The 16,081-nt window shown below is 37.6% G+C and overlaps 7 protein-coding genes across 7 annotated transcripts; all 7 read right to left on the bottom strand.

The window, feature by feature from the left end:
• Positions 1 to 132: 132 nt before the first annotated feature.
• Positions 133 to 1,890, bottom strand: TM35_000015450 (uncharacterized protein; the record flags this gene model as incomplete). The annotated part of the gene is made up of 1 exon (XM_029021226.1): positions 133 to 1,890. The coding sequence occupies one exon, from the start codon at positions 1,888 to 1,890 to the stop codon at positions 133 to 135; it is 1,758 nt and encodes a 585-aa protein (XP_028887734.1).
• A 360-nt stretch (positions 1,891 to 2,250) lies between these two features.
• Positions 2,251 to 3,753, bottom strand: TM35_000015440 (uncharacterized protein; the record flags this gene model as incomplete). The annotated part of the gene is made up of 1 exon (XM_029021225.1): positions 2,251 to 3,753. One exon carries the CDS (start codon positions 3,751 to 3,753, stop codon positions 2,251 to 2,253), a length of 1,503 nt encoding a protein of 500 aa, XP_028887733.1.
• Positions 3,754 to 4,217: 464 nt separating this feature from the next.
• On the bottom strand, positions 4,218 to 6,068 carry TM35_000015430 (P450 reductase; the record flags this gene model as incomplete). Its single annotated transcript, XM_029021224.1, has 1 exon — positions 4,218 to 6,068. One exon carries the CDS (start codon positions 6,066 to 6,068, stop codon positions 4,218 to 4,220), a length of 1,851 nt encoding a protein of 616 aa, XP_028887732.1.
• A 379-nt stretch (positions 6,069 to 6,447) lies between these two features.
• Positions 6,448 to 8,940, bottom strand: TM35_000015420 (putative leucine-rich repeat protein; the record flags this gene model as incomplete). Its single annotated transcript, XM_029021223.1, has 1 exon — positions 6,448 to 8,940. One exon carries the CDS (start codon positions 8,938 to 8,940, stop codon positions 6,448 to 6,450), a length of 2,493 nt encoding a protein of 830 aa, XP_028887731.1.
• Positions 8,941 to 9,461: 521 nt separating this feature from the next.
• TM35_000015410 (dynein heavy chain) lies at positions 9,462 to 10,391 on the bottom strand (the record flags this gene model as incomplete). The annotated part of the gene is made up of 1 exon (XM_029021222.1): positions 9,462 to 10,391. One exon carries the CDS (start codon positions 10,389 to 10,391, stop codon positions 9,462 to 9,464), a length of 930 nt encoding a protein of 309 aa, XP_028887730.1.
• A 514-nt stretch (positions 10,392 to 10,905) lies between these two features.
• Positions 10,906 to 12,606, bottom strand: TM35_000015400 (metal transporter CNNM4; the record flags this gene model as incomplete). Its single annotated transcript, XM_029021221.1, has 1 exon — positions 10,906 to 12,606. The coding sequence occupies one exon, from the start codon at positions 12,604 to 12,606 to the stop codon at positions 10,906 to 10,908; it is 1,701 nt and encodes a 566-aa protein (XP_028887729.1).
• A 452-nt stretch (positions 12,607 to 13,058) lies between these two features.
• Positions 13,059 to 15,896, bottom strand: TM35_000015390 (uncharacterized protein; the record flags this gene model as incomplete). The annotated part of the gene is made up of 1 exon (XM_029021220.1): positions 13,059 to 15,896. The coding sequence occupies one exon, from the start codon at positions 15,894 to 15,896 to the stop codon at positions 13,059 to 13,061; it is 2,838 nt and encodes a 945-aa protein (XP_028887728.1).
• Positions 15,897 to 16,081: the final 185 nt, after the last annotated feature.

Below are 16,081 nucleotides of genomic sequence, written 5' to 3'. Positions count from 1 at the left end.
TTTTTTTTTTTTTTTTTTTTTGCTTTGAATATAAAAATCCACCCCCCACTTCGCCCTTTAGTTCTCTTCACTCATTTGACTTCTATTCTTCAACACGTCACATTGCTCTCTTTCTTTTTTTTCTTTGGGGTTTTAGAAACACCAACGTGGTTTACTCTGCTCCAACTCCTGTCGTTTCCGTTCGTAGACAGACAATCGCTTCCCTTCATGTTCTGGTTGTTTCACTGTATTATGATACGTACGTGTTTTGGGAAGAATCTTTTCTTCTTCTTTTTTTTCTTCTTGGTGAAAGTACTTGGATCCCATTTTGTTTCTTCTAATGTAATCATTATCTTTATCAAGACGATTTAATCCATCCACATCTCCAGAGTCAGTATTTGACGTCGCTTCCGTATCACTTTCTTCATATTTGTAAAGCCAAGATACATCACGTTTATTACCTTGATGTTCATCTTCAGTATAATTTCTCTCTGGAGGAAGCCACGGAAATTCAGCACGTCGCTCAGCTGTACCACTATTTTTCTCATACTCATTCATTTTAGAGACCCCATACTTTATTTCATCCTCTTCCTTTAAATATTCCCTAGGTACAAGCGCCTTTGAGCGCAATGGAACTCTAGAAAAGGAAGGAGTTAAAGGAACACCTCTTAAGGATGAATGACTATGTGCTGAACGATATAATGTGTCATCTTCTGCATTATGCGAAGAAGACGAACGTCGTTGTGTTCGACCACTCTTTTCTGCTTGCTGAGTTAATCGGTTAGATGTTTTCATTTTTGTACTCTTTTGAAGTTTAGGTTCCTCATTTAAGCGTTCTACCTCTGCAGCAAGTTCTCTGTATTCCTTGTTAAGCTCTCGTAGACCAGGGCGTTTTTTACCATGAACTTTTTTATTTGTTTCATTTCCTTCTTCTTTTGTTTGTTTATGGTCTTTCCCTTGTTTTTCTTTTTGTAACTGTTGAGAAGCAAGAATAGCTCCATAATATTGCGCATAATACATCATCCATGCATAATAAGCCTTGTACCACTCCATCTGACGATAATTTGACATTCGACTCCAATCTTCACCTACTGATGGTGGTCTCATTGGTGGAGTACATTTTGCTCCATAATGAAATGATGGAGCAGCAGTTGGTGTTGTTGCTGGTGGTGGTTGCCTTTGTTGTTCTTGTTCTTGCATAAATGTAGCACTACGTAAATGATTAGTGAAGTTTACATCTATTGCAGGAGCAGCAGGTACACCCATTGGTCTTCCGGGGTCATACATAGGTGGTGTCTTCAGTGGTCTAGACGGTAAACCAACTCTTGACGAAGAATGTATAGAGATATCTCTTCTCTCCTGCCTTTGGGCTTCTTCTCGGACTAAGACATCTTCCACTTCTCGTAAAAGATCTATAACATCACTAGTATCCGGTTCACTCTTGTCTTGTGCCAATAAATCTAAACGCTGCAAAACTCCTTTTTCTGAGACTCTTGCAGGACTTTCTCTATTCGAATATGATTCCCACCGCTTTGATGGATCACGTAACTCACGTGGAGAATGAAGATAAACTCCTTGTGGAGGAGGTGTAGGGGCAGTAGTACTAGCCGTGCGAGGTGAGAGATTTTCTGTTCGTGAAACTCCCATTTGTTCAAGTTTTCTTGCATAATCGGCCCAATAGTCAGGGGTTGGATTGTTATAATTCATACCCTCTCCATTTTGATATTTTCTACTAATATCATCATAATCAGCAGCAAGATTATTATTAGTATTCCCATAACCCGGATCAGCACCAGTAAGTCGGGCCATGCGATCGTGGTACTTTTCGTGAAAAGCCAACTGTTCTTCTGCACGTCGATAGTGGGTATTAAAAAGAAGAGGCTCGCGCTGCACAGGAGGTGCAGCACCCATTGACTGCATGGCACTCTCCAAATAATAAAGAACAATAGACAGAGAAAAAAAAAAAAAATGGAAAAAAACCATAACAAAGAAAGAATAACAATACATATATACATATGTATAGAAGAAAAAAAGACGTTAAAGTATTTACCCTGGTTCCTCTCACTTCATCACGATAAAGAATTAAGAAACGTTTTCACACAAAAACATACAACCACAGAGAATATTGGATTTTCGTTTCAATAACGAGGTTGCAAATTTATTACACCAATATATTCTCCCCTCCTCCTTTTCCTCCAAAGAAATATATATATATATATATATATATATATCACTTTCTCTTTTCCCCACGCCCACACGCTACCGGGTCCTCTATTTCTTCACGGGTGTCCAGACCTTCACGGTGCAGTCTGCGCTGTACGTGGCGATGATTGGCCGGCTGTCGGCGTGATGGACGGCGGCCCCCACGACGCGGTCGCGGTGCCCCTCGAGCCGCTCGACGAGTCCCGCCCCGCCCGCCTCCGTCACGTTGTACACACACGCCGTGTTCTCCACGCCGGCCGTCACGAGCAGATCGCACTCCGCCACCCGCCGCGGCTGCGCGTCCGTCTCGCGCTCGCCATCGTCGAAGAAGGCCGACACCCGCGACTTTTCCTTCACGCCCCTCCAGAACACCGCCCTGGTGGTGTAGCCACGCGTCGGCACGCCACTCACGAGATTACGCAGCGAAAAGGCATCGCCAGTGGTAGTGTTGATGCCAATATCACGATACAATCGAACCATATTATCAGTAGATACCACCACTAATCGTCTCGTATCGTCGCTGTTGTGGTGATATCCAATGTATGTGATGGCACTTTGCGATGGTTCATTCTCAATTACAGAAACACGTGAAATAGGAACACCAGAAGTTTCTTCCGCTGCTGCAGAAGTAAAAGAACCCATTAGCGTATTACCACCTGCTGATTCTCCATCCATAGAAGAATTAGAAGAAAGGGCAAGACCAACTTTACGAACATCCCATACAGCAATAGTACCATTATTATGTCCTGTAATTAGTTGAGCTTTTGCAGCATTAAAAGTTAAGGTATTAGCTCGTATATCATGCTTCCATGAGATAGGTTTTTGAACACGTAAATCTACAATAGAAGTACGTTTTTTTGAATCGGTACATGCAAAAACGAAAGCTTTATCTAAAGGAACTGCAGCAAGCACAAAACCAGTAGCACTAAACTGATAAACTGGTGATGTAGTACCACAGTTATTATTACCGTTATTGCTACTACTACCACTACTATGGCGTGGATCCCACACCTTTACTGTACCGTCAAAGGAAGCAGAAAGAACGTTTCCACTACTTTCAAACCATGCAACATCTGCAACATTTTGTTCATGTCCTTTAATATCAAGAACTTTTTCTCCTGTCATAAAATTATGAAGAATAACACGACAATCTAAACCACCAGTGGCAAGTATAGGTTGATCACCCTGCGAAAATGCCGCACATTGAATAGGTTTAGTATGCTCTCGAAGGTCACGACGATGTTGAAATTGACGATTAGATGAACTCTCTGTTGTCGCCTTTTCGTAAGCTAGATCACCTGCGTCTATTACATCATTAGATAAATTTACTATCTCACGTTGAGATACAGCTGCACGTAGTTCACGAATACCAATGGGTGTTTCTAAGGTAATTCCTTTTGAAGCTAATTTACTTACTGCAATATCAAGAAGAGCACTTAGATGATATAACTGTTTTTTAAGTACTTGATTTTCATGACGTACTTCTGCAAGACATCTCTTTAATTGCATATTTTCATGTCTAACCGTTGCTACAAGCTGAGTAGCTGAGGAAACAAGCGACCCTTCAGCCATTTTACTACACGTGGAACACCACTAGTAGAGGAAATTCCTCAGAATAAAATAAAATAAATAAATAAATAAATAAATAAATAATAAAAACGAATGAAAGCAAAAATAAAGGAAAAATATATATCATTATATAACAAAGAAAATAAGAGAAAATAAAAAAATATATAATAATAATAATAATAATAATAATAATAATAATATATTCAGTTCAATTTATATATGTGAAATCTTCACCATACACATCACCACTACCACAACGACTGTGTATAGAGTTAAGTATGTTTGGAACTACAAGTGCTAGTGACAGAAACAAATGTCAACATCTGAATCTTTATTACTGTCACCAGCTGAAACCTCTCTCCTTCTTTCCCACACACACACACACACACACAGAGAGAAAGAAAGAAAAACAAACAAACAAAGATATTTAAAAACATATACAAAAATATACCCAACACCTTATTAGCTCATGCAGACCATGTATCCACAACATATCGACCCTGTTTATGAAGTTCTTTCATATACTTCTGCCCACGTTCATCATCTCCATCACAAGAACATTGTACAACAATATCTTCCACAGTTGCAGCAATATCCTTTGGCATCGTTTTTGAATTTCCACATATATAAATGTAAGCCCCTTCATTTAACAATTGTGCTACACGCTTTGCATGTTGACCAAGTTGATGTTGCACGTAGATTTTCTTCTCTCTATCTCTAGAGAATGCAGGTATTACTTTCATTTGTTTTAAACAATTTTTACCTAGTTCATCCCATTCGTTATGATAAAGGTAATCTTTTTTCTCATATCTACAACCAAAAAATAATAGAATAGGTATATCACCCCATTCCTTTACATTTGCTGCACATTCTCGAATAATAGAACGAAGTGGAGCAATTCCAGTTCCAGTACCCACACACAACAAAGGAGATGGTTTCATTGGCATAAGCAATGTACCAGACCATAAAAAACAAGTGAAAATATCTCCAGGTACAGAGGAAACTAAACGAGAACTACAGAGACCTTTTCGCATACGTTTGTAAGGTGTCTGCCAAGATATCTGTGCAACTGTGAGATGAATCTCTGTAAGGTCAAATGAAGGTGAGGAAGAAATAGAAAAGAGACGTGCACGCATAGTGGGTATGTAACTTAGTAGTGTAGAAAGCGGTGGAGAAACCATGTGGAAATCACCCAAAACTTCTACTACATTTCTCTTTTCACGATGAGAATATGACATAAACTCATCCAAGTGATCAGATGATGAAAGTTCAATTAATCGTTCCTTAATTTCATCATCTACGGCAAACCGTGCAAGCATACCCAAGAAGGAACGATTTGCAACAGCTTCTAAATCCACGTAATGACGTAAAAAAAAACGAAGTGTCATTGATTTACCAAAAAATGGTTGATTTTTCTGTTGAATAAGTCCTTCAGATGTGTTAGGTGTAATACATATAATCATATCACCATTATATTTCATTTGAGTTAGAAAGTTCTCTATCATCTCCTCACTGTTACTACAGTAGATACCCAATGCATCACCAACTTCAAAGGAAAGTGAGTTAGTTTGTTGTACACCACCATCACCTTTTCTGCGAATGACATCTCGTGAAAAGACCAAATGATGAACAGCCTGAAAGTGATCTTCAGCAGTGAGACGATGATTTTGCCTCACAATACAATCAAAAACAGATTCATTATGGTATACTTCCTCCTTTACCGTATTTTCTTGCTGCTGCTGCTGCTGCTGCATACAGTCATTACTAATAGTAACATTATATTTCGTAAGAAGAGGAGCTATTAAGGGATTTTCTGTTGTCATTTCATCCTCATTTGGAGACAATTTCCCTAAAGATTTCCACAACTGTATCATCCAGGGAAGAAACACTTCATCGTGTCCCTTTGCGTCGCTCTCATCACCAAGGCCTCTGTTCACAAGCGGCACTGCACCTAATTGTTTAAGACGATTATGAAGCATTTTTCCCATATAATTAAATTTCTGATATAAAGAGTCCCCCACTCCAAAAACAGCAAACCGCATACCATCCATAGATGGGGCATTCGGTTGCAGCAATCGTACCCATGAAGTACGCATTGTCTCTGGAGCTTCACCCTGATTGGCGTTAGATGTAATAATCACTAACGGAGAGGCCTCTCTCCATCTCTCAAGAGGAAACTCATCCGCAGGTAAGCAGCGACACTGTTTAAAGCCTCGCTTCAACGCTAATGAGCAGAGAGTAAACGCCAAGTTCTCGGCACATCCAGTTTGTGTGCCGTAGAGAACTGTCAGAAGCTCATTTTCATTTTCAGTAGTCATTTTTTTTTTTTTATTTCTTACTTCTTGTATCCTACCTTATTCTTTAGTTAGTGGGTCACTAGATACTTTCAGTGTTTGGTTTATGTTTTTTTTTTTTTTTTCTTTTCGTTTCCTTGCCTTTAGTTGAAGAACAGAAGGGTTTGCAGAAACAAATAATTAAAAAAAACCACTTATATCGTTTACCACATCCAAAAAGAGAAAAAAAATCAATTGATCAATAAATAATAATAATAATAATAATAATAATAATAATAATAATAATAATAATAATAATAATAATAATAACACAAAGTAGCGCAAAAGCAAGACTTCTCGAGTTCGATTATTACCCCCTCCCATCCTCGTTCTTTTTTTTTTTTTTTTTTTTTTTTCGTTGGTTTTATGATTCCAGTACTTTTCTCACTTCCTGCAACACAGTTGTGTTGCTCGTTAGTTTTGCATGCATATCACTATTTTTTCCGAATAGTCGTGTGGCTATTGCATGTAATTTTGTGTTGGCCTCTAAAATATTACGTGTATACTCTCTTAAGATAAGATGTTGTAACTCCTTTTCACAGTTTAATAATAATTTATCAGGTGTTGTTGCCGTAGACATTGTTAAATTGACAATTTTCTTTACCTGATTACTTACCTCTGATAACTGAGACTGCCAACTCTGATTAAAATGCAAAATCGTCCGCATTGTTTCACTTTCCCCAAGTGGAGTGGATAATAATTCCGCGGAAGACTCTGCAGATCCATTCTCAGTAAAGAATTCACTTCCCATTTTTGATTCAGCGGCTTGAATAAAGTCAAATAAATATCCAAAGGTACCACTAGCTCTAGAATCATAGTCTACAAACCGTGCAAGTTCATTAGAAAGATGATTTTCAATACAAGTAATATGTAAAGAAGGTGCAACATAAAGCAATGGTTCCCTCTTTTCTATTTTTGGTAATTTTGTTGCTAATCGACGCCATAATGCCAAAATATAAAAAAAATTATTTACAGCAAATATATGCTGTGCCAATGAATTTTTGTGTCGCTTCGCAAGTGTTAATATAAATTCTGAAACAGTTTCTAATTCACGATAAATAACATTAGATACGGCAATATCATACACTAATACTTCCTGTCCATTTACCATGGATCCATTAAAGTTGGCAGAATTTAGTAATTCTAATTCTCCTGTAATATGAGAGAATCTCTGTATAATACGATGTGGTCCTAAAGTAGTAGCATATCCCCTATCTTCAAGCAGTTTACTTGAACTTATCATAGTTTCATTTGGAGCTAATAAGAAAGGTGAAAGTCGTAATGTTGTTAAAAATTGTATTGATTTTTGATCATTTGCCATAACACTATGAAGTGTACTTGTTAGTGTATTTTTGGTTAACTCCATAACTCCACTAAGAAGAAGAAGTGGTACCGGATCTTGTAATTGACAAAGATATCCTTTTACAATTTCAACTACACGAAGTCCAGCAAGAACACCTTGTCGTTCAGTCACTAGTGACATATCTTCTAATATACCACTTAAAGTAAAATCAAGGGATTTTTGCAATACAGAACGTGTTAATGACTCGGTCTCATCAAAATCTTCTTCACATGAGGATGAACAAAAAAACTGAGCAATAAAACGGCTTTCAGAAACATATAGTTCTACAATAAGTTGTATACAACGCATAAATTGCCAAACCCAAGAATTAACTCCTTCTAATTTTTGAACTTTTGCCTCATCAAGTGTAAGAATACCATTACAAATAATAAATGCATCTAATGCCAAAATAGTATCTTGTATTGTAGCATCTCGCATAACAATAGGACGATCAGATTTTAAAACTCGATCTGTAAAATTACGCATATGCTGAGAAACACTTCGTTCACGTCTTGGAAAAGGTTGAACAGGAAATACTAGAGCAGAAGCAGCTACGGTAACGTGATTACCTTTGGGCGAACCAGCATCACGATTACAAATTAAATCATGTACATCATCTGCAAGAATTATAGTATCTACACTACTGGCATTTAATGTACACATTTCACTAAATCCACGAAGTGCTAAACGAACAAAACGAGCAAAAACTTCTGACATACGTTTTAAATATTCTTGAAAAATTCGTTGTGCTACAGGTCTATTATAACTTTTTAAAAAATTCATAGCATTTTGACCTGATTCTTCTAGTAATGTCTTTTGTAACTGGTGAATACTTGAAAGATTCCCTGCTGATGCAAATGTAATTATTCGTTTGGTGAGATATCTTTGTAATTTATCACCAGCTCGTAAAGCTGCAGCTTCTAGACGTGGTCTTGTTTCCAAATCAACAGCTGATCCTGCAAGTTCTTTATTTGAAGAAAGAAAAGAAAGTTTTTTCTCTAACTCTGCGATATTTTCCAAGTACTCCTTGTCAACTTCCTTTTGGGCAATATCATCACAAAAGGTATCACATTTTTCCAGTACACTATATAATTCATTAAGTTTGGAACTTCCAAGACGTCTATTATTAATACTTCGTACTAGTGAAACGGTTTGTTGTTGCATTTTTACCATATCATCTGCAGAATCTGCTAATCTACGCTGAAATGCGATAATTTCTTCCTCAAAATGTACTAATTTTTCTTCACACTCCACAAATTCCATATATAAAGAACAAATATTTTCTGCCTCATCCACATGAGCTTGAATAAAATCTTCACGTAGGGCAGATAGTTTTGCCTCATGATGCTGAAGAACACTGTGAAGATCCATTTCATCCATAAGGTAATTCGTAATAATATCCCGCTCAACATCAGAATTACCACGCATTAACTCATCAATTTCATCTGGTCTAAGCGATACATGCTCAGTCTTCTCGTTTACTGAGAGTTCATTATTACTCATCTCCATTGACATTGTATTTGTGTACTATTATAGCCCTTTTCACCCTCCCAACACCACTAAAAATAAAAATAAAACAATATATTGTAACACCCCACGACTTTTACTCTGTTTTTTTTTTTTTTTTTTTTTTTCAACAACATTAGAATAAAAAAATAAAAAATAAAAAAAGAGAAAGGAGAAAAAAAAAAAAATAAATAAAAAAGATATCTTACACAAGTCCTTTATGTAGATGAAGCACATGCGTATGTCTGAATGAGTATGAATAATAAAAATAATAATAATAATAATAATAATAATAATAATAATAATAATAAAAGAAAAAAAAAAGAGGAGGCTCCAGGTAAAAATATTAATAGATCTACCACAGTTGCACATCATAACACTATTGTCGTCTTCTAGAAGAGGACAAAATCTCAGTTTTCTTACTCTCAACTCTTCTATTTTATTCTTTTTTTTTTTTTTCTTTTTTCTTCTTCTGTGTCTACCATACATTATCCTTTAACTCATAGATCATATGGCATGGTAACAAGTCTTCACAAAATACTCTGCTCTCGATATTCTGAAATACGCCCGGCTGCCATAGCGTTGGCACAATAGTAGTAGAAAACTTCCCCTTGTTCACGATGGGAAATGGGAGGAGCTGGAGGGGCAACATCACCTATTGTATGATCAGTTCCACGCGTTACTGCCGCATCATCCTCCATTTTTGCTTCCGTAACAACACCTGAATATATTTCATTTATTCCACTCTGAATAACAGGACTTGCTTCTATGTTTGCGTTAAGGGGAGAGAGGTGTACCACATGCTTTGCATTTGGCCAGTCATCCTCATTTTCTACAGAACGAGTAATTACTACCCTCGTGGGGTCTTCTAGATGTTTATTTTGATGTGTTGTATTAGTTTTTATATTCTCTGGGATATCTATTCTTTTCTGTGTAGGAGATGGATCGGTATAAAGATGATTCCCTCCTTTTTCTGACTGTAGTGACATTTGTGTTTGGTCGACTTCAGGTGTGTGTGATGCAGCTAAGTCAAAAGAGGAACGGTGGGAGAGCCGATCTACATGCGCTCTCCGGCGCCGTTCAAAGATCTCCTCCGCGATGAGCTGCCGTCGCACTTCCCGCACCAGTGTCAGTGTCTCTATGCGTGCTGCCTCATGTTTTGTGTAATTGCGGTACGCCAGTAGTTTATGTTCCTTGGTGCCTGTGTTGATGCCTGCGGCGTGGCAGGCGTCCAGTGCCGTGTCCACATTGACGCCGGCGGGGGGGCTGCGGTCCACCCACGGGGCCCCGCCGGCGACGAGGTCGAAGTGTTGGCGGAGGGAGAGCGGGCGGAGGGCGGCGGCGGGGTCGACTCCGCAGAGTCCGCAGGCCCGCAGCGATCGCGGGGAGTCGACGGACGGGGGGTCGGCCGCAGCCCCCGCCGGCCCCGCGAGCATGTCGAGGTCCACAAGTGCCACCATCCCAACAGAACACCAGTCTACATGGAAACAAAAGGAGAGAAAGAAAGAAAGAAAAAAGAATGTTTAGAAATGTGGGTTTATGTCCTCCACGGGTATCCTCTTTTCATAGCAAGAGAAATATAATTTCATGGGTAAATATATACTTATATATAATGTTAGAATTGATATTTCAAAAAAAAAAAAAAAAAAAAAAAATCACGTACGATCTGCGAAAGATTTTTTTGGGGGAAAAAGAATGGTACTCGTGGGTTTTAGTAGAGAATACCTTCAACAACTCCAACCTTCATTTTTTTCAAATGGCAACAGGCAATTTTCAATCAACACACCCATGTCGCCTACAATAATAGTATTAATAATAATAATAATAATAATAAAACTTGTCAAAACAGAACAAAAACAAAACACACATAAACACACAACACAAAGAAAGAGAAAAAAAAAAGATACTAATTGTTGATATAACAAAAAATTTAACGGCATAGATCGAAAGACAAAAAAAAAAAAAAAGAGCAACCTAATTCCCATTAGTACCAAGAGGCAATGGGTCTCCACTACTGCTAACACAACAGCTACCAGGCAGCATTGCCAGAATATCCTGGTAGGATGTACGTGTAATTTGTAAAAGAACGCTGTCCTGTACAACTCGACAGCTAAAATTAGGGATATATAACTGATTTGTGAGTGCATCAGCAGCTAATATAGACCATGAGGGTAACTCCATTCGTATTTCTTCTTTTCCTGCAAAAACTTCTACTTTACCTGTGACAACCAACGTAAATACGTCAGAAGGCATACCAGAACGATAAAGCCAAATATTTGCTTTGTCTTCTTGATCAAGTCCACGTGCATCTGGTGGTGGATGAACCCTATAAACAGCTCCATGTAGACTAATAGCTTGTGATAATACCGATCCTGCACCTCGTGAGTATCGGTTTAAATCTGGTAATGATTCCCAGAGAAATAACGCAGATGCCTTTAGTTGATTTGCACTCATATTAATTCTACGAGAACACTTTGGGGTTAGACCGACTTGTCTTTTCATTGGAATTTGAGGTGCAGGGAAAGAAAGTTGAGGATCAGTATCATATTCATCAAATATTTCGCTATGAATAAGTTCTTCAATAACATCTTCCATTGTAACAAGTCCTTTTACTTCATAATATGGATCACCATATGGTCGTTGTTGTACTTCTTGAACCAATGCCATATGTGACTTTCCTGTTTGAAAATAATTAAGCATAGATATAAGTTTCGTCTCGGATGGAACTATATGACACCTTCTATTATAAAATTTTACTAGTAATAAAACAGGAGTATTTTCACGAGGATCAACCATTAATAAATCTTTAGCAAAAAGAACCCCAATAATATTATTTTTATCTCCTTGGTAAATAGGAATACGACTATGACCACGTTCAGAAATTAATTGTATAGTTTCTTCATTAAGTGGTTCACTCGCTTCAAGCATAAGGACTCCTGAAATAGGTCTTAAAACATCCATTACTGTTTTTTCATGAAGTTCCATTGCTCCCATCATGAGATCTACTTCTCGTTCACCAAGACCGGATTCAGATCCTCGTGCAGCATGCATAAACATGAGTTTTTTAAGTTCATTTCGTTCATAAATTTGTCCAGGATCTGTTCCAATAAAACGGTCTAAAACCACACTAAGTGGTTTACAAACTGGATAAAATAATAGTACAAAAAACTTTACAATAGGAACGCTTTTAGATCCAACCTGAAGTGCATGAGCAGACATTAGTGCTTGAGGAAGTACTTCACCCCCAACTGTAGTTAAAGCTGTTGATACAATAGTAGCTACCCAACCATGAATATGAGAATCTGTAATTTGTGCAATTAAAGTATTGACCATGACATTACCAAGAATTAATGTACATAGTAATTGATTACCTAACCGACGTATAGGTAAAATTTTACTTGCATATGTTTTATCTGGTTCAGACCCACTATCGGCAATAATCTCGAGAGAAAGTGTGTCAAGTCCCATGATTGCAAGTGTTAATCCTGCGAATAAGGCTGCGAAGAGTAAAAGAACACCATCCGCAATGATGAGATAGGCCCACTGCACACCATTCATAGTTTCTTCTTCCTCCCCCTCCTCCTTCTCGACAGCAGCATCCACCACCCGCATAACTGCTGTTGTGGCTGCTATTGCTACTATAATGGCAGTCCATAAAGGAAAAAAGGATTTCATGGGATGTCGAACACAACTTTATCTCACGAGATTAATAAATAAATAAAAAAAGACTATGTGAAGAAAACAAAAATAATCAGAAATATATTGACCTTACACAACGAACAAGAAAACAATAATAATAATAAGAAAGACGATGGAAAAAGAAAAGAAGAACCAAAAAAAAAAAAAAGAAATGATATCCACCAAGTCCCTTGAAAAGAGGGATCACTCAAAAACCACACTCTTTAATTATTTTTCTTGAAAATAACCTCACATATGATAAGAAAACACGACACAAACCCATTTCAAACCAAAAATAAATTAAATAAATAAATAAACAAAAAAAAAACTAAAACAACAAAAAAAAAAAACCATATGCAATTTATAACAAATAAAATAAAAGTGAAACAAATACACACTTTAACTGTGAATAAAAACTGTGAAATAAATCTTTTTTTTTTTTTTTTGAATTAATTATGTGATGATTTCAATTGAAGCAGTTCACGCATTAATTCCATCGTTTTAGCGTTCAGGGCACCATTGCCAGTACGACCTTCTCGGATTCGTCCTGTTGACGGTTGCTGAGTTTCCCAAATGATCTCTTGTGCCAGACGCCCCATCAAATCTCTTTCTTTCTCCACAGCTCCCAGGTGATGTTCCATTGACTTCTCCATTGGCGTCATTTTTCTTACTTCTTCCACCCTTAAAGAGGATGAAAAATGAGATGGTCTTTTGGGTGAAACACTGGAACTGCGTTTCCCTGAGAATGACATCTTTCCAATGGAATATGCCGGTGGGAGACGATTCTTCTTGTACTGGTGGCTGTTCCCTCCTCTAACGCTTTCTTTACGATTAGGATTAGTACTCGGTGGGGACAAGAAAAAATTTAGTGATTCGCTCTTGGAATTGGCATCAATTTGGTCCTCCGAGTCAATAAAATTCTTTTGTGAACTACGTATCGTTGATAAGGTTGTACTAGTGACAGGCGTAACTTTTTCGACTCCTATATTGGGTTCAATATCACTCTCAGTGGCAAACATAGCATTGTACACTTCTTCCTCTTCCTCTTCTTTATTATTATTATTGTCAATTTCCTCTTTATGTTTTTGGTCATTATTCTTATTCTTGGAAACCTGAGGTGTTGTTTCTTCTTCTGATTTCAATATCTTCCCCTTTGTTATTTTTTCTCCATTCTTCTTATTCTCTGTAGATAGTACGTCCGTTTCAGCGCATAGTGCTGTAAAGTAACTTTCATCTTCCTCTTTTTCTTCTAGTTTTGTGATTTCTACTTCTTCTTCTTCTTCTTCTGATTGATCTTTATTCTCCCCTTCTTTTGTAGTTTGTTCGCTCTCATCGGATGCTTGGACTGTGTTCTTGACAAGATCCTGTGATGATGGGGAAGTGAGTAACGTAACAGGGGAAAGGTCTGTTCTCTCGTTAGAAATATTTATTACCTCCGGTCCATAAAGTAAGGAGAGATATTGCAGTTGTAGTTGAAGGGACTTGAGAGACGCACCCTGATGAGATATTGCGCCATAGCGTCTAATGCGTAATTCCACATTTCGTATTAACCACATCTCTTCATTCTCATCTAAAATCAAACGATGTAATGTATCAGCGTCCAATTGGGAATTCTCTATTCCACAAAGTCCACACAAACGCACAGCGCACATCGCAATCTGTAACGCAATTGGTATTAATACACCTACTTCTTCTGATTCCACCGTTGTTGTTCTCGTTATTGTTGTTACGCCAAGACGCAATAGAAGAATATGACGATAAAACGAAAGTGATACAGATGGTGGCAATTGGAGTGGAAATCCAGTAAAAAGAGCCAACTTCCAGAGGTTGCAGACTGTCTTAATATTCAGATTTAAACAGGAGCAAATAAGTTCTGTAACAGACTTTTCTACAGACTTACATTCTTCTACATTTGAAGAGTCAACAGCAACAATCTTAACTACCTGCGCAGAGGTAAGAGCCTCGTATACCTCTACGGGAAGTCCACTGTGAGGAATATTAGTCTCTATCAAGTGGTGAAGAGAAGAAATAGTACTCTTAAAGCAGAAAACATCACCATGAACTGTTGCAAGAGTGAGACTGAAGTGATCATTATTGATATCTGCCGTACATTGCAGGCCTAGGAGACGTTCTCCCCGAATATAGTCAAGTATCACTTCATCACCAGTTTGTGGAATATACGGTAATGAGGTGTTAAGAACATTTCGTACATAATTATGATTATAATTATAATCATAACGGTGTCGTTGTTCCTGTCGTACATCATAGATAGTAGTCATACTATTCTTAGTAGTAGATGGACGTAACTCATAGAATTTGTTCGATACTCCACGACCAGTATGAAGAAATTTAGTGTGCAACATGACACTACCAGTCTCATTGCGTTGAATTGCAAATTGTAAATCCGGGTGATGTAATAATGCACGGGCATCTGGAAAACGTGAGATAAATAGAGTTCCAAATACCGAGTGGTATACACCCTGTTCATTAATAAAAACTTCCCTATACACAGTTTGCACATACTTCTCAGAAACCATAAATGTCGGCAATAATAATGCCAAGGCATTTAATGATTGATGAAATATATCTGGGTCACTCTTTAAACTATAATAATCATCTGCTGGTACAGTGAAAGAAACATTTTTAGATAACCGTACAATACTGTAATCATCTGACCACTTAAGAAGAGATGCAAGAGGTGGACTTGTGAGTTGATGCCACTCCAAGACAGTTGAAGTACAAGTGGAACGGTCCCGTAGGAAACGCAAACGTTCTTGAACAAGATGTGTTGACACAAAGTATTTGGGTATAATATTAAAGATTTGCACCTCTAACGCATTTGGATACAACTCCCCAACCATTTTTTTGGGTTTTACATTCCCCTTACCACTATGGTCAATCTTGTTAAGATCAAAATTTGTGCGCCATATCTGTGAGACCCAAGGTTGCCAACTTATAATTGTTTCTTGTTGATTTTCATTTGACTCAGTTAAGGTAACTAAGAGAAACAAAGGGGAAAGACGCATTAAGGCTTCTCTAAAAGTACCAAACGAAATACTTTGTGGTAACATTCCAGCTTGAATCGCCTCATGCCAAATAGCAACCGCGGTTCGAGGTTGATTTGGCACCAGACGAAGTAAATGTTGCGGAGACAAATAGACACAAAGAGGAGATGGTAGTGATGTCATATATTGTCCTAATGCTTCATCCATTTCACTGAGAGCAATAGGCAAACTACTTTTACGTGTGCCTGTAAATTGTAGAAATCGTCGCAAGAAGTGCTTCATTTGAATACAAAGTATTTTCTTGGAGTCCTTGAAGATATTAATAATAATATTATTATTATTAAGGGAAATAAAAAGAAAAAAAAAAAAACAAGAAAGGAGAAAATTGTAATAACAACAGAAAAACACAAAAAAAAACTCATAAACTACATGACAACCATAATAAATTTGGTGGAATTATCCTCCTT

Source organism: Trypanosoma theileri (assembly GCF_002087225.1).
Source record: "Trypanosoma theileri isolate Edinburgh chromosome Unknown TM35_Tth_1_V1, whole genome shotgun sequence".
Taxonomy (NCBI): Eukaryota; Euglenozoa; class Kinetoplastea; order Trypanosomatida; family Trypanosomatidae; genus Trypanosoma; species Trypanosoma theileri.
This window is presented reverse-complemented; position numbering and strand designations above follow the sequence as displayed.